Source organism: Hippoglossus hippoglossus, chromosome 9, assembly GCF_009819705.1.
Source record: "Hippoglossus hippoglossus isolate fHipHip1 chromosome 9, fHipHip1.pri, whole genome shotgun sequence".
NCBI lineage: Eukaryota > Metazoa > Chordata > Actinopteri > Pleuronectiformes > Pleuronectidae > Hippoglossus > Hippoglossus hippoglossus.
In genome coordinates, this window is record NC_047159.1 from 15,057,432 (window position 1) to 15,076,396 (window position 18,965).

Below are 18,965 nucleotides of genomic sequence, written 5' to 3' on the forward strand. Positions count from 1 at the left end.
CTCACTTCATAGGTTCTAGGCTGTAAATGGTCCTCACAAATCTGTGCAAGTCCACACAATTACATACGGCTCAGTGATTTCCTGGAGACTTACTCTGATACTTATATAACCTTGAATCTAACCCTTACCTTAACCTACACCTAAACCTATTACTCTAACCTTGACCTAAACCTAACCTAATCTAAACTAAACCTACCCTAACCTACAAATAACCTTACCTGCACCCACACCTAAACCTAACCTGAGCCTAAACCTAACCTAACAACTAACAACTCATTTTAACCCTAACCCTAAAACCAAGTCTTAACCCTCAAACAACCCTTGGAAGAAGTGAGGACCGCCAAAATATCTTCACTATCGTTTATGCTTAAAATGATTCTCACTTAGGTAAGTACAGGAACACACGCACACACACACCAGTGCGCGCACACACACGCACGCACACACACACACACACCAGCAGAGGTCTCAGTGGAGCAGAGTTCGGTCTGAACTCCTCCACATGTGTCACTGTGTCACACGGGACGCGCAGTGTGAGTGAGTGGTGAAAGTGAAAAGTCAGCTGTGGATGAGGACTCTCCTGAACTCTGGGTGTTTCTCCTCTCTGCTGTGGGACTCGCTGTGTCTCAGCTGCTGCTTCCCCAGAGACATCCCTGTTTGGTCCGGGTGAGGTTTTTGATCTCTGGGGACTTTTTCGTTCGGCGGTGCAGGGGGGTGGGGGGGGGGGGGCACCTGGATCCGCTTGTTACAGTCTTCGTAGCGATTCCCGAGTACAAGTTCATCTGATCGTCTCCGCACTGGGACTATCTCTGTGTGTGTGTGTGTGTGTGTGTGTGTGTGTGTGAAGTTGCCAGGAAGCACAGAGGCGATGTTTTGCCGAAATCAAACAGCCAGAGCCACCGTCGCCCGCGGCTCTGCGCTTGAAATGGAGATACGGCGAGGGAAGTTCAGAAAGAGCGTTTTCCTGGACTCCTCACAGGTAAGAAGCCTCTGATTGTCCTCTACACAACTCTGTCCTCCACACACACACACACACACACACACACTTCCAGCTGGGACTGATGTCTCTGCCTCCACACACTTGGCACACTTTGAATCTTCGCTCTGCTCTCTGTGATGTTTTAATTCAACTTGGAGGAGCTGTGTCTCTGCCTCCACGTCCCCAGAATAACAGCTCCTCACTGCAGCATTTCCACAACTAATACGAGTCCATTCAGAGACCTGCCTCTGTGCTGAGAAGAGCTTTTGTGTGATGTTTAAATAAGCCTAAATAGTTGAGAATACTTTTGTCATGATGCCTGCACCTGCACCAGGTTATTGTTTGATATTAGTTTGTCATAATGGCTCTTATTTAACTAAGGGGAGGGCAATATGGTCGAACATGTAAAACATCATAATAAAAAAACTCTATCGATGATTAACCTGATAAATGTGAGACCAATTTCTGCTCCTGAGTGAAGGTTGTGGTTTTAAACTCTTCTTTATTTATATATTAGATATCTTTATTGGACTTTTGTTGTATTACTATTGATTTGTTTATATATCAGGATCAACATTGTAACTGTGCCCCACTGCTAGCATTCCTGGGGTCCACCAAAAACAAATTTGAAACCATACAATAGGACGCATCAAAAATGAGTGAATATATGTACACCATATTTGAAATTTTGGAATATTACATCCAAAAAGTACGACTGAAGATAATAAAAACTTACAGTCTTTCTCGTAGTGGCTTCATGAAGGAGACTATATACAGAACAATTCGCTTCATACAATAAGGTAATACCAGCTGACCTGACTTGACGTGTGCTGGCATATTGTTCCACATAACAGTTTGCATGATTAACTTTAACTATTAAATGAATATAATTATTGATATTGTATTATGGCCTGAAATCCAGAGTACCTCTAAATTCTGATCTCAAAAGATGTCTTCTCCCCTTGAAGTTCACCTTGTTCATTGGCTCACAAACATTTACTTTGCATAACGTTGAGAAGTTTCTAAACTCAAGATTTCAGCCTCGTGTTTATGTCTCTTATCTGCTGTGGTTTTGGTTGCAGCATGTGTTGGACAGTCACCCTCAAGGGAAAAGTGGGAAGAAAAACATAGACTCCAAAAGTTGAGAACTAGGTCAGAGCTGTGTATCCCTCTTAGCTGTTTGCCAGTGGATTAGAAGTGGTGGTCTTCCTGCGAGTTTTCCTCTCTGCACAGTTCCCATGTCAACATCTGCTTCGTATTTGTCGGCGCGGAGCAGACAAGCTCAGAAGTGACTTCCAACCTAACCTAGAACTATTTTTACTCACTGTCCACTTTAATACTGTTTTGATGGAAAGTCTACCCTCTGTCTCTCCTTTTCTCTCTCACCCCCAATCACAGATACACACACACACACACACACACACACACACACACACACACACACACACACACACACACACACACACACTTCCCTGTTCGCCCCTGGGCTGTACACGTATTATTTTGGTTGCTCATTTTACATCGCTGGTATTTGGTTATTTAGTCTGAAACATGTTCTTGTTTCCGGGATGTTTGTGTCTGCTAAATGAAAACGAAAGCCATATTCGAAGTGTGTTTGTGTGTGTGTGTGTGTGTGTGGGGGGGGGGGGGGGAGGTCAATTGTAAGAGGATACTTAAGGAATGCTAATGGTGCAATATAGCAAATGGAAAAGATAGGGTATTGATTCTGTGTCTCTCTCTGAATCGCTCTTGCTTTTCACCCCGTGTGTGTGTGTGTGTGTGTGTGTGTGTGTGTGTGTGTGTGTGTGTGTGTGTGTGTGTGTGTGTGTGTGTGTGTGTGTGTGTGTGTGTGTGTGTGTGTGTGTGTGTGTGTTTTTGTTTGTTTGTTTGTTTGTTTGTATACACATTGTCCACTTGTACTGGTTTCCAAAAAGACCACCTTCCCACGTCCTTTCGGCCCCAGTTGTATGTCTACCAGTTGTTTATAATTCATGTCACAGGAAAACACCACTAGCCCCCTGAAGTGCGGCACACTCCATCGTATTGATCCGTCTGAGGAGCGGCAGTTCATATCAGACACATGAGCTGGTGTAGGTCAATAACACATAACTCTTCATGGAGGTGCGGCACAGTGTTAATGTGGTTAACACTGTTTCAGACAGAAGTGAATGATCTCATGTGTTTTCAGGGTTATTATCCAATGGTGTGAGCTGATCTCACATTTGATAGTTTTTCTTCCTTTCTATTATTCTATTGAATCTGAAGTGGAAGTTAATCAAAGGAGATGAAGAGGTGATTTTAAAAAGACGACTGGCGATAGATACTCTGAACATTCATCTTTAAAGTCACACGTCATGAAAGATTCACACCTAACTCTTACTTCCCTCTGTTTAGTCTCTGTATCAGGTTTTTTTTATCGGGGACTTCCCGTCTTTTCACAACTACAACAATCATTGCTTCCTTAACTGTGTAATCTGCTCTCCGCTGCTTCTCACACAAGATTAATTTATGTCTCAGCCTTTGTTTCCAATGCTAATGATCCTCTTTCAGAGATTGGGAGACTTTCCTGTGGCTCTGTGTGTAAGCACTGTCTCAATGCCACTGTGGAACCTGTCTGTGGCATTTCAATGAGACGGGCCACCTCGGTGTGAAAGCACCCCTGTTTTCTCTGTGCCGGCGGATATCACGTTTGTGCCAGGGCTTGAGCCTCTCATGTGAATGTAGATTTTTTTTTCTTAGTCAGTGACATGTTATCAGTGAATGAAAATGCATAAAATGCTCTCAAACAATTAATGAAGGAGAAAACGCTTCAATTGCTTTGTTTAGCGTAAAACCACTGGGCTGCTTTCAGACTCCGCAGTTCCTCCATATTCTTCTGTGTGAAGACACAGATGAATGAGTCAGGAGAGTTTGTGGTGATAAGAGCTGACGATGGTGTCGGAGTGCTGTAGACAAAACCATGTGAACTACGCAGCAGAGTTAACACGTCACCTCCTGCCTCTGCCTGCTGCACCCGGCTGCTCCACCTCTCGCCTGAATAATGCGGAGGATTTGATGCTGTTGTCAACGCGTCTGTGCAGAAAACCTCCCGCTGTGTTGTGCATATGTGAAAGGCAAACTCTGGGTAAACTCCGTAGCCAATTCTGCGGATTTTACCCAGAGGTGATGTCTGAAAACAGCTAAAATGGCAAACGTGTCTCCACTTTCCAAAAATGAAGCCAAAATATGAAGCCAAAATATCTAGAATAGACGTCATGTTTGACAGCTGATACTGACTCACGATTGGTTGATATACAATATATGCAGCTCCTCTCCACGATCATTACTTCGCAAACTCTGGCTCCAGATGACATCAAAAGTTATAGATGGTGGCAGCAGTGTCTGGGCTATTTAACTTTATTTTTGTCCAACAGGAGGAAGTGGAGACGTGTCGTTCATCTTTATACACAGTCTACACCTGAACCCAGAGGGACCAGTACTGCCAACTTTAACATTACTTGTACGTAATGAAAATGTCTTTGAGGAGAGGACATGCTGGTCAGATCTGTCCCTTCATGCTCCGCTTAACAAACTTAATACTCTTGCATTATGTTAAATTCACATCAGTGACCTATGTATTTAATATGTTTGTTGTCAAAATAAAGGGACACATATCATTTCTATTGAGTGGAGCAAATTGGTAAAAATGTAACCGCAGTCAGCAGTGAGAGTGTGTTTTGTGATCGTGTATGTATCTGTGTGTTATCCTGCCCGGAGGCTGGAATCGCATTGAGCCAAGAGCATGATTTTGTAAAACTAAATGATGGCTATTTTTAATCTGGAGATTGCAGAACCAGGCTTTGGGGATTTCTCTGGATTATGTGCCTAATTATGCCAATCAGTTATGTAAATAATGTAACATCCAGTTCGACCTTTAGATTATAGTATATTTATAGCAAGTTATTGTTTCCACGTGTCTTGCTTCAATCTGACTCCACATCCTCTGAGGTCCTGGAGCTGAATCTTTCTGCTGTGTGCGTATAACACATCGACAGAGTAATGTAGCTCTGACATGGAGGGAGAATGAGGAAGCAAACGATGACACGCTCCTACGGGACTTGTCCAGAAATCCATTCTGCAGCCGTCCCGTCCATCCTCTGGCTGCCGCCCTCAGTGGGAGCAGACAAGACATCTGCTTTCTGCATCCCTCCTCTCTGATCCACAAGGCCACCAGTGTGCCTCTGCACTCCTCTCTGTCTCCATCCTCACCGGCTCTGCTGGTTCAGCCGAAGCCACCCAGGCATGCAGTGGGAGCCGGAGATAGTGCGGTTATTATTACGGAGGTGGGGATGGAATGTCCTCGCTTTCAGTGCTCTGACCTTGCGTTATGTTTAACTCAAGGGTGTCCCGACTCGGCCATACCAGCGTGGCTTCCACCTGCTCTGTGGGGCCCAGGAAGTGGTTAGACTTGTGTGTGTGTGTGGATGACACACCCATCCACCCACACACTCTCCCAGACCGAGGCAGCGTATGGCAAGGTCTGTTAGTCGGCCATTTATGTTGAGTAAAAGCTCCAACAGTTTTGGGCTGTGGTTCGGTTGGTTTTGGTGCTCTGCCCTTCTCCACCCTGTTGATCCACACACTCTCACCAGTGAGCATCCAAAGTGAATATACTTCAGTGAAGCTCTGGATACTGTGGGTGTTTCCTTTGCTCAGCATATACATGTATTTTTCCCAGCCTAAAAACAATGTGTCATTCACACCAGTGGTGCAGTAAGTCCTATCTTGAAATAGGATGCAGTGTTGTCTTATCAGAACTTGGTTCAGCCTGGGGAATGTTTACTTGTTTTCCGATTTGCTCTATATCCTGATCTTCTAATCATACAGACTTTTTGCTTTTATCAGTGGGAACTGAAGCATGCTGCTGCTGCTGCTGCTCCCAAGTTAGAAATATTGTCAGACAGATATGTTTTCTCCAGGTGCTTAGATGAATGGTTTATAGTTCACAGGTGCGGTCCATGCACTCTAAGACGCCTCTCACAGTGGCTTCTGTCAGTGTTTAATGTGGCCCGGAAGAAAACTGATGAATTAGACCTGTTTATGTAAACATATGGTCGCCTCCCCCCCGTACAGTGAGGGGGGAAGGTCATGGATGTTTCTAGGTTGAATTTTTGCCAGCAAAGAGGAAGCACCTCAGATCATGCACCCACTGAGAAAGAGTTGCTTTCAACGAATGCCAACCCCCTATACTCACACACACACAAACACACAAACACACACACACACACACACACACACACACACACACACACACACACACACACACACACACACACACACACACACACACACACACACACACACACACACACGAAAGTCCCTCTTAAGGCTGCTCTGTGTACTCAGGGGACAATGGTCCATCACTGCAATGTTGCCTGAAACACAAAACCTGTCCTGGGGCATAAAATGCCTGGTGAAAGGGGCTCAGGGGACTGGGGGGGTTTAGGAGTGGATGCACTCTTGTAGAATTCCTGAACAACTGCACTGTTGAATTTGCCAAGACTGGTGCACATAGAGTTCAGTGAAAGAGCAACGGCATGGGGTTTTTAGACTATTCTTCCAAATTAGTGTTGTACTCATGGTGGTGCTACCCAATAGTGCTTAAAGGGATAGTTCACCAAAAAATGGAAATTGACTCATTATCTACTCACCATTATGCCGATGGAGGGGTGGGAGAAGTGTTTGAGTCCACATAACACTTTTGGAGTTTCAGGGTTAAATTTTGTTGCAGCCAAATCCAATACAATTGAAGTAAATGGTGACTCCTTCTCATAGTAAAAAAAATAAATGGCAACATGCCTCCATACTGCTCCTGTGGTATCATCCAAGTGTCCGGAAGCCCAGACATTCAAATTCGATGCGAGGAGGAGATCAGACGACATTTAGGCTAAAAACTTGGTGTAAATGACGCCGTTTCGAACACCACACGAGCAGCGAGGTATGTTTTCTTGTTTTTTGCTGTTTGGAAAATTCATCACCAGTACGTCAACTGTATTGGATTTGGCTGCAACCCTGTTTGCTCCAAAGACTCCAAAAGTGTTTTGTGGACTCAAACACTTCACCCACCCCTCCATTGGCATAGTGGTGAGTAGATAATGAGTGAATTTTCACATTTCGGTGAACTATCCCTTTAAAACCTTGTAAACATTGGGACCACAGGATTTGGTTCAAAGCCTGATCTTAATGAATGAATTAAATTCTGAGGCCATGGTTAAGGTCAGCGGTAAGTCAGGAATTGTGGTTAGATTAAGGTAAGGTATGAGTTGGTAGTGGGTAAATTTAGGGATATGGTTTTGATTAGGCTGTTCACAATGAATGGAAGTCAATGCAAAGTCCTTATAAGGATAGCTGTTTGAACCTGTGTGTTTGTGTGTCTGTGTGTGTCTGTGTGCAGCCTCAGGGTGTTCTGGCATGTTGAACCATTGCAGGGGTGCAGGGGGAGATGCCAGGGAAAAGTTTACCCCTTCTAAGACCTTTCTCCTCAAACAAAGCTCGACCACTGGAGCTTTCTGCTTGGAGGCCCTCTTGGTATGCTGAGGGATATTTTCACTAGCAAATGTTTAACTTCTTTTTATTACACAGGCTTTGTGTGTACATAATTGTCGAGCACTGTTCCCACTCAGGCTTTGAGTGCCAGCACAAATGAAATATTGTTTAATCTCAGTCTCCTCCAAGCCGTGAGTAAAAATTTAACCAGCATCCTCTTATTTTTCCCATGGTAACAATACAAGGTGTTCTGCCTCACAAGTTTGGTGAACGCGCGAACAAAGCTTTACTGTTCAAACAAAAGTATTTATTAAAGATTCGTACTCCTCGCTGTTCAACTCACGTAAACACATTATTTATCTTTCTACGCAACAAGGCAAAGTTAGGTAGTCATTTATTATTTTACACAGTCGAGCTGTTGTTTGTAGGGAAATGTCATACATCAGATGTTACTCGTACAGTCTCCTTGTTGATACGCAGCGATAATCTCTTTCAGTCTCTTATTTGTTTATTTGCACTGTGACTATCTTAACAACTGCAGATGATCCTCACATAGTGTAGATGTTTCCATGTGTTGTTGGGGCCTCTAAAGCCCTGAAGGTCTCTGTTCCGTCCTAAATCTTACACACGCGCGCAAACATGCATGCACACAACATTAGTCTCATAGTTACAGTATGTCCTCTTGTGCTGAGTCCGCTCCTCAGACCCAAGGACAGCGCTTTCCACGCAGCCTTATCTAATCTCAGTCTCATTGACCGGACATGCTGCACAAACAGCCCGGCACAATGGATTTAATGCTTGACGTGGAGAGATGGTAAAACTGGCTATGTCAAGATCTGATGTTAACTTGAACTGTTTTTTGGCCGTTTTCGTTTATAGCAACTATAATTTTTACCTCTGCCAAGGACTTTATGTTTCCTCCCTTGTCAGCTTGTTTGTTGGTTGGTTTGTAAACAAGATAACTACTGGAGTGATTGGCATGGAACTTGGTGGAAAGATGCAGAATGTGTTCAGGGAAGAGCCGATTAGATTTTGGTGCAGATAAAGGAATATTTTTTTCTTTATTTAACCTTGCGGGAGCATTTATTAAATTGGTGTTGATTTCTCGGAGAATAATTTACTCAAACTTGTTTTAAAAATAAGGCATGCTCAGGGGACTGATATTTATGTGTATGCAAATCGGTGGAGATACAATGTAGTGAATTTAAATGTGGTTTCATAAGGGCACTGTTGGGGAGGTATGTAGCATTCTAGTTTTAATATTGTCCTTCCTGTGTTAGCTGCTTTCTTGCAGTGTTCTGATGTCACTTCTTGCTTTAAATAATTTCCTTCCTGTGAGGCCCATGCATGTCATCAGGCGTATTTTGGACTGACTGTGGTTTGCAGCCTGTGTCTCTGTGTGGCAGCTGGTGTCAGGGTGCAGTTTGACAGCTGAAGTGAACCCCACCCAACCACAGACACATATTCTGGCACATTACAGGGCTTCACTCTGAATGAGGTGTTAATAGAAAGAACAAGTAGATCACAGATGTGTATATATTCACAGACACACACACACACACACACACACACACACACACACACACACACACACACACACACACACACACACACACACACACACACAGGAAGTGAGTCACACATGATGTCAGTGTACTATCAGAGATGTGAATGAAAAGTTGCCGTTGTGAAGTCGCCATTAGTCATATATGATTACTGCAGTTTGTCAACCTCTGGTCCACACAGACACAGACGCACACAGGCTCACACACACACACAGACACAGACACACATCAGACAGTGACTAATCTGCAGTGTCTCCTTGAGCAAGGTCCAGTGAATATTCTCAGACAGAGACAGGCTTTGTTCACTCAGTGTATGTTGTCCTGAGCGAGGCTGTCACTGACTCAGTTAACAGACAGGCTGGGAGATAGATGGAGCTGGTGTAATCACTGGAAGCGTTCCCTCTCTCCCACATGGGAAACTTCCTCCATGCATCACCGGACCTGCCTCACTCTGTCACCGCCTTGTTTCCCCAGGTCGTCTCACATCACACCCGTCTCATCACCCTGACACCGGCTTCCCGTCAAGTGTAGAATTCATTTTAAGACACACACACAGAGCACTGCATGGTCCTGCTTACATCACTGACCCGCTCCATCCATTCAGCCCAAGTATAGGTCACTTAGGTCATGTAACCAGGGCTTACTGGTCATCTCACGTATCGGATAACTAACTTCGATCGTGCTTTCAAAGTTGTGACCCCAACACTATGGGATACTCTCCCTGTAGATTGAAGCCTTAAAAAACCTTTCAAAACCCATTTTCTCACTGGATTTGTGTCACCATGTGCACTGTGTGTTTGAATCCTTGCGTTTTGTTCAGAATTGGGGTTTATTGCCACATATACAAGGAATTTGCTGTGGAGTGTTTTATGCAAGTAAAAATATAAAACATATAGGAGGAAACAAAAGTAAACACTAGAGAAGGGATTCTACAATACAATATATTTATTGTAGGTGACTATTTTATGGGGTTACTTTATTAATGTGAAGCACTTGGTGACTTTGAATAAACTTTATTTATCCACCTTTTCACTTTAGTTAGTGAAGTGTTTTCAATCAAGATTTACACAGAACTGTTGAAATGCAAGTCTCTTCTTGTCTCCTGATTTTTATTGTGAAATACTGGAGAAGATATTACAACGGAAGGATTTAGGTTCAGCCCATTTTGTACACTAAGCTCTTCTAGACAATATGAATGGCACTGAGCTGCGGTGAAGGAGGTATAAAAGAAACTAGAATAGAGCTTAAGTGCCGCGCTGTAAGTAAAATGATGCCATCTAAACCAGATTAAAGGAAATGTAAATGTCTGACGTTTAAAAAACTGCAGGTAAACCTCCTCATCTGCATCTGTGAGCTTCCATATGTTTGCACCGTTTAATTCTCCTCAATCTATCAACCTCGACACCTCCCATCCCCAGGAGAACTGCGCTATGTGGGCCGCAGCACTTCACTGAAGCTCGGGTCTCCTGATGCCACAGGAAACTGGGTCTTTTTTCGTCACAGACTGTAGTCCTAACCTACTTTCACGATCCAGGTTACACAGATGATGTCCTCCTTTGTCTTTACCTCCAGACACTCCTATATTAGGATCTGCCTAATGTCCCTTTTATCCCTCAATCTCTCTCCATTGTTCATCTCTGTGTACACGCCCAGACAGAGACCTTAACCTACTGAGTCTGGCGCTCCAACAGACTGTAAAACAGAACCTGACTGCCTCATGCCAAAGGTATCTTCTTCCAGTGAATGCAGGACCCCCCTCAGGAGTGCTGCTCTGTTAAACATTGACAAAAACGACAGACACAGATTCCAGTGTGTGGTGTCATTTACAGTCCTGGACACTTGTGAGTGTGTCAGGCCCCTTTGACCTATCACAGAGGCCTGAGAAACATGAGAGGCTTTGTTACTGAATGGCACTTTGAGAAATAGTGCAAATCTAGGCATTCGTGTAAATGTCTGCATTTGGTTTACCATCACCACCTCCACTCCCACAGTAAATCTTACTGGAATTAACAAACCATACATTTCACCTTTTATTAGCTAAAAGAACAAGCTGATATGACTGTGAGCAATGGTGAACATATGAACATATTTAACAATAAGGAAGCATAAGCACATAAAATGAGGGGGAAATAGTAAATTTGCATGATACTGTTTATCCATTACACTACTAAGTTAAAGTTTAGACCCTAACGTCACCAGGGAGGAGTCATTGATCTGAAATTCCACATGGTCATTAAGGATGAAGAGTATGTTGCATGTGCAAAACATCAGAAAACATTTGAAAAGAGAAAATCCGCACACCTAAAGCTTCCGTTAAAGGATCTATTTGCTTCCTCAGACTTCTGATGAAGACGAAAGTTGCCATCTTAGATACTCACAATCCATTTTGATCGAATCACGTGATGTATCGGCAATACAGAATATATATCATAGTAGATATATTGATTGGTATTTCATAACAGGCTCAGGCTGAATAGCGCCTTTGTCTAGCTATATTTTAGAATTGGGCAACTAGAGAAATATGTTATCATGTCTACATCAGGCCACATGTCAAACCTTTTCTGCTGTTTTTTTTAAAATTCCGGTCTATACCCTCCATACCATTCATTCACTATCCTTTTGTCCACATGTCACATGATCTGACTCTATTGTGAAATAGTCGGGAGCTGTGGCCTTTCTTCCAGAGGAATGCATTGTGAAACGATTCAATACTGTAGAATGTTTAGAGGTGTGTGTGTGTGTGTGTGTGTGTGTGTGTGTGTGTGTGCATTCGAGCATCCGTGCATGTGTGCATGTGTGCGTGAGAGTACGTGATGGATAGGTGTGTTGTACATGTTTGTTCCTGCACTATACGTCGCATTACAAAGTGGTGAGTTCAAGCTGAGTCACCCACATGCCCACCACAGATGAACTGTGTGTAATAGCCGGCTGTTTAGTTGATGGATGTGAGTATAGTATCGTATTGCTCTTTCAGACTCTTTCGACCAAATCATATTGTGCTGAATTGGGTCTAAATTCAAAACTGTACCTTGGATAACTGCACATATTTTGCAGTGCGGTCTGGCCGGGCGATCACTGGATGTTGTTGTGAAGAGGATGAGGGCAAAGGGGCAAAGCCACCAATGATGTCGCTCTCTGTTTTGATGATGCCGAACAGGTGTTTGACTTTATGAGAGCAGATGGGTCTATTATGCATGTCTGCCTTCCCTGCATGCCGCATTGTGTACTACAGCCCCTGCCAGCATGCCTGTGTTTTAATGTGTTTGTTTGCTGGGCCCGGTGGCAGACGCTGCGGTGTCAGATCTTGTTGTATCTTTGTTTCTGCTGTCGAAGCAATTATTTTCCTATCCTCTCCGTCGCTAGTTTTTTCATCACCTCCAGAAAAAGGGAGGAATCGGCTCGTCTAGGTGTTTAACTCAAGTGGATTTGGACATTTGATCCACCATATTTCATTTGCTCTACACTTCTGACTTGCCTGCTTCACTCCCAGTAGGTTAAAGCAATGTTTCGAAACACTGAACTCATGCATTACAATATGGGGGAATATGCCGAACTGTGGATATCTCTGTGAGAGTACCTCAAAATATGAGGGATAGATGAAGTACTATTAAAAAAAGTTACAACCTTTCATTATAGCCGCATGAGGTTAAATGTCAGTCAGTGCCATATGTCCGCACTAAAACAGGTACGGCAGTCAGCATTTTAGTTGTGATATTGGCGTCGAAGGAAGCCAAAGCAGTGTCTAAATAAGGTGCAATCAAAAAAGCTATAAAACATATTTAAAGGGTTTAAATTTGAAATAGTCTCGAGGCACACAACAGTGTATACGACACCTACACAGCTGGCTTGTAACTGAATATGCCACAATATTTAGGGTTGTAATGATCATTATGCAGTACTATATTAAACCCAACATACTGCCTGGATATGTACATTATGAGCGGCACATTATTATATTTATAGGCAATATGTATTTTATTTTTCACAGTTCATTGTTTACTCTGCTATTTGTCCAGATTGAGTCCAGGGAATTACCCAGAGTCATCGCCAGCAGCCAACTGCGAGATGCTTTCAGCTGCTCGACTAATTTGCATGACATCGTGTTAACCATGTAATAAACAACCCTCACATGAATCTACTTGTAAAAGCAACTAAAGCATCAAGTCAGTGCTGAATTTTACACCTCAACATGACAATTATTTCTCCAAAAACATCATTTAAAACACAAATATAGACTCAGATGGTTCCCCACAAATGTACATTCAGTACCGTGTTGAATCAGCTGTCCCTCCTCAGCCTTTGCTGGCAAAAAACGTTAAAGCTGTAAAGATGTTTATTCCTGTCAGTTTGAGACATGGCCTCCTGAATGTCGTCTCTGCAGATGTTTAGATTCTTATGGTTTCTGCAGATGTTTAGATTTGTGGCTCGACTTACTTTTACTACAAACGGCAGCTTCTTGTTGTGAACTCGTCTAAAAAAAAAAAAACATTTATTATGGTGTGGGAGAAGTGACCTCATGGCAAATAAAACTACAGCATTTCTTTTTTCAATTCTTGGTTATTTGTACATGGAACAATGTGGGTGATCTGTCCTTGTCTGTAAATTCTCTTCTCTCCTCGCTCACGTCTGTGAAACCCATCTTCCTGTCTGGTCCGAGTGAGAAACAAAGAGCAAGCGAGTTAACTCCCCGAACATTCATTTCCTTTTTTCAGCGTCTTCTGTGTACAGTTATTCAAGTTGACCAAACTAATGCACAAGACATCACATGGTGGCGGATGTGGCTGTGTTGCTGCTGCCGCTCTGCAGAGGGAGCCATTGCTCCACTTCAGAAGGACGCAGATTGGAGACACAACTTTCTCTCCTCTAATTCGTCTTTCCTTTTTTAATGACCTGACGTTCCATTTATATTCGGCTTACAGTCATTAATAGTCCTTTCTGAAGGGCGTGCAATTTTTAATAGTAAATGAATCGCCGCAGCGCACATATCCTCTTAAATCCACACAAATCCACTCTGCACAGCCTTCACCCCAGAGGGTAGAAATCAATGGAGATGAATTGCCTACTGAGTTAGTTTCTCTTTCACTGAGCTGCCCGGTCCTTCAGAACGATGAGAGGCTGTGGTCTCCTGTGACTGGCTGAGGGAGCGTTCCTGAAAGTCAGCAATGATTCTGGGAGAAGGCCAGAGCTGCACTTCCTGCTCCTGACATGCTGAACCGCCTCTGTAGTGTTTCTCATGCATGCCTGTTTTCCCCTCAGTACAAGTTGAAGAATCAGATGGTTCCTGTAAATAAGGCACTTAAAACACTGCCTGTTCTCTTTTTTGCAGTGTGTGATGAGGCAGGCGAGGCCCCTCTACCTTTTCTCCGGCTGCATTATTATGTGCGTCTGTTTCATTCCTCAGCTTTTGATCATCTCTAGAGTGCAGTAGAACAACCTCCTCGACACACATCATCATAACAACCCCCCGTCTACCTCATCTTTAGGTAGAAATTGGACCGCTCAGACATAACAGACTGAATCTGATGCAGCTAATAACAAGGAAGAGCGTGGACGAGATTTACAGTGTCGTTACTCCGTCTCTGCGTCTGAGTTATGACGGTGTGGCTGTCAGCGCAGGGTTTTCACGCTCTACATGACCTCCGGGGGAATTTCTCCATGATACGTCTGGTTTCACAGCTCGTCACGCGCTGCTGTCATCAAGTCGAGCAGATGTGACCCAGCGCCTGCCGTGACACAGCCATGTAATTGAAGTCCTGTGATATTCAAATCTGTGGGGCTGACTTTTTTTTTCTTTTTTTCATTTCTGAAGACTGACTTTCAAACTAACTGCTGGTTTTCCTGCACGTCTGCTCCTGTGCACAGTCACAGAAAGTTTCATTTTATCTTTCAGACACAGAATCCGTGCACCTTCTGCAGACGTCCTTTTCATTTGTGACGCACGTCTTACAGATATTTGTACCCTGGTGCTTTGGCATATTCAATTTTAAGCCTATGACTATAAATCAGTTGGAAAAATACCCTTTTTCTCGTCGTCCTTGTACAAACAAACTGTCTGAGGAAGTGTGAAGCGGCAGGGAGGATGTTTGCGTGGAAGGCCATAATCAGACATACAAACCTTGATCAGCTGCATTCGTCCTGTATTTTGAGAGCATTTGTGTGAGTGTTTGTTTATCCCCGGGTGTGTATTTGTGTATGTAAGTGTGGGCTTCTGTCTGTGTTTGTCAGTGAGTGGGAGTCGTGGTGTGGGTGGGGTTCAGTTTTCAGATTGGGTCGGGATGAGATGACAGTCAGGAGTCTTTGTTGTGGTTCGGAGGCCCAGCTCGCCCGGAGCCGTCTTGTGTTTCCCTGCCCTGCAGTGCGTTGAACCGAGGGCCGTTTTTTAACCTTTAGCACAGACTACACAGTCCTGAAGATAGAGAGGTGGCTTCGATATCTGAGGCAATGAGATAGTGCTGATTAGTAGTGAGAACATTTGATTTGTATGACAATCATCAGCAGTTTTTCTTTCTTTACTCTTTAAGGTATCAGATGGATCTTCTGAGGCTTTTTTCCTTCTGTAGACTGACTGTCTCAACAGTGGGTTTACTCAAAATGGAGTCTGGTGATGCCAAAGAATAATCCCAGTTTATTATAACTTGGATCTTAGTTTTAAATTCATCTTTGGTAATGCTAACATTTGATTCAGCAGGTGAATTGGTGCAGCATCACTAAAGCTAGGTCTTGACAGGGCTGGAAATCTGGTAGGGCTGGGCGATAGGGAAATAAATCATATCACAAACATTTTCAGTCGATATTGATATATATATATATATATATATATCACGTTATATAAATCAACTCACTATTCCTGTCATTTCTGCTTCAGATGGTAGTTAGTGCTATTACCTAGGAACATGCTTTCGACACAATTTGCAGGGCACTCTACTCTGCTACTTGTCTGACCTTAAATAGCCAAAATATCTCCACACTATCAAATTCCTCAGACCCTTCTTTTCAACAATGTCCTCGTCTTTTGAGCATTGGCCTGTGTCCGTTGGGCTGTCTTCTTCAGGAACGCTGTCGCTGTTCAAATGTTCTGTTGCTCCGACTCCTGACGTACTGGTGTGCACGGCTGCAGGAGCCCAAACATTAGCACGTGTGCTGCTGCCGGCTGCTGCTCCTACAATCTGTGCTGTGTGTGTCAACCTAACCTGACGTGGCTGTAACTCTATTCCAGCCACATGATTGCGATAATTACCTTATCTTTATCGTCCAGCCCTACATACAGGTGTTAAACAAACCTCCAACTTACAAAAACTACCTTGGAAAAGAAGTTGATTCATGTTGTTGACAGTTTTGTGATGTTCACATTACAGATGGTTCAGGTTAACATTAAGTGTTTTAGACATTCTTGCAAAACTTGGTAAAAATAATCTGATTTATCAGATTTGCTCTATCAGGTTTCCATAGTAAGCAAGTAATTTATCATAGGTAATTAAAAAAATGCAACAAGATTAAGAGTCATTCCAGCTGTCCTCTTTATTTCTCTTGGGGTCAGATAAATTCTAACATCATCCGCAAACATTCAAACCATGCCAATGCTACTAGACTGTTTCTTTACCAAGGTTAGGTTTTGCATGAGTTTAGTCACAAGTATTGGGCAAATTAAAATGTTGACCTAATGATAGAGCAAAAGTCAAGAGTCCACCGAAATGATTCATCTCAAATGGGAACAAGAATGTGTGTAGTTTACCAAATTTTATGGCAATACTTTCAAAAGTTATTAAAATCAATTAATACAGATGTGATAGTGGCAAAGAGAAAGAGTTGGGAGACTACCAAAGTTATCAGGATTCATAGTGAGGGAACCAAGAATCCCTCTTCAAAATCGTATCTGACTCCACTGTTGAAGTCTTTCAATCTGAACCAAAGTGGTGGACCAACAGAACAACATCCTCTGAGCTGTGACTAAAAATCAAGACCTAAGTTGGGACCTAAATGGGAATAATTATCCTTTATCTTTTCTGTCTTTTACTTTCATTAGTCATCTATTTTAAGAAACAAACTCTCTGGAGTCCACTTGTCTGGATAGTATTTCCTTCCTTTCTTGCTCCAGTGTCCAGAGTGTCACCACTGTCCATCTGAATGGACTGACAATGAATGATTTAGAAGATGAAAACAAATATAGATCTGTCATACCTTTCTTCCTCCACTGGAAACACTGCATATATCATACTCGGGTACAGCTCCACCAGCTGACCCTCATCTCTCACTCCAGCATGTTTCCTCCAGCTGATTAGGTGTATGGACAGGAAGTTTTCTATATTCCTCCACACGTCCGTTCAGAAACAAGGAGGCCACCGGGCATTGTCTTGAAACCCTTACAGAAGCTGTTACGCAAAGGGTCAGCCTGTGTGTGTTTTGGAGGGAGGGATTTTATCCAGTTTTTTAATCTTTTCATGTAACAAGTGTTTTTCTGTCGGGTGCTCCATTTAATCCTCTGTGTTTTTGATCAAACCTCCGAGTTGCCGTTGGATTAACTGATTGTGTAATGTATTGGTTTCATTCCTCCCTCATGGCAGCCAATTAGCACATCTGGCTCTGCAGTCAGATCAGGCCTGCAGTCACAAGCTGCTAATCCACCGTCCCATCAGGTAATCGGCATTTAACACAGCAAAAAACCCCAAACGCTTCTCTCTCCACCAACCACTAATCTTTTGTCTCGGTATAACTGCGTTTTCCTTGTCCTCTGTGGCTCAGGGAGCAAGAAGCATGCGATGCTCCGTGTTCGAGCTGGTCGCCCGCCCGCCTGCCCTGTCATTGAGATAATAGCTGTTTTCTGATCTGTTTTGTTCAGCCTCTAGGCTTTTGTTGCAAGGTGTCAGTCTGTGTGTTTTACTGTGTTGGGATTTACCGGCAGCACATTCTGGTTCAAAGTGACTGCTGCTGGTGCAAAAGAGAGACTAAAGACAGATAAAGTGGATAAAGTGAAATTTGGAATTGTCCTGTCCTGAGAAAAGATAAATTATCGCTTCATTAAAGGAGTCAAGCCTGTTTTTTTTCCCAGTTAAGCCCTATGTTCACGGTGTTTGAGCTCTGCAGCGTGCCAGATCAACTTTCAGGAGGGATCGCTCGGATATGAATCTCAACAGTCACTTGTGAATCAAGTGCAAACACACTCCTACAAAGGGCCCAGAATGTTTTGCAAGCACCCCTAACCCTCCCTCTGTGTATCCACATCAACTATTTCTCTTTCCACCTCAAGAACAATAAATCTCCTCTCATACTGTGTGTGCGCGTTGGCGTCTGTGACAGATTAGCCTGGTGATTTAAAGTCTCGAGGGCGGAAGCCTTTCTTGGGGAAATGACCCGGTTTGTTACTGGCACCCCGGCTCCTCTCCTCCTCCGAGGTGAAAGGGCTTTACAGCTCCTTTGTTGTCCCTGTTTGCTTGTGTAAAAGAGTTTAGAGGGACAGTGAGCCATATGGGCATCTAGTCCCAAATGACACGTGAAAGCGAAGATAAAAATCCTTACCACTTTGCCTGCCATAACTCATCTTCCTCAGTGACCCTCTGAAAGCAGCTGATCCCCTCCAGTGCATCAGTGTTTTCAAATACCTGAAGAATGTGTTTGCATCGTCATTAATGAAGCTCAGTGTGATTTCCTGTTGAGGGGGGGCCTCGGTGTTACCCACACCTCAACAAACATCTCTCACACACAGCAGCTGTATCAGGTCCAGGATTAACATGCTGGAGAGGTCTCTGCCCTCATGTATAGTCTGTAGAGCAGAGGCATATAGGCTGTAAACCAATATTTCCCATGAGGATGGGAGCAGAATCACCAGTGGACATGGAGTAAATATAGAATTATCTTGTTTTGAGGACAGGAATCTGTCAACCAAACAGCTGGAGGCATGC

At 43.4% G+C, this 18,965-nt stretch overlaps 1 protein-coding gene across 2 annotated transcripts in view; it reads left to right on the top strand.

Annotated features, from left to right (window-relative positions):
- Nucleotides 1-532: 532 nt before the first annotated feature.
- Nucleotides 533-18,965, top strand: part of rtkn (rhotekin) — a 64,618-nt gene continuing 46,185 nt past the window's right edge. Inside the window, exon 1 of one of the 2 annotated variants that reach the window (XM_034595169.1) lies at nt 533-979. In XM_034595169.1, coding sequence (XP_034451060.1) covers nt 869-979 — 111 coding nt within the window. In that variant the 5' untranslated portion in view covers nt 533-868. The remainder of the gene's footprint in view (nt 980-18,965) is intronic. The other variant, XM_034595172.1, reaches the window with a different exon arrangement.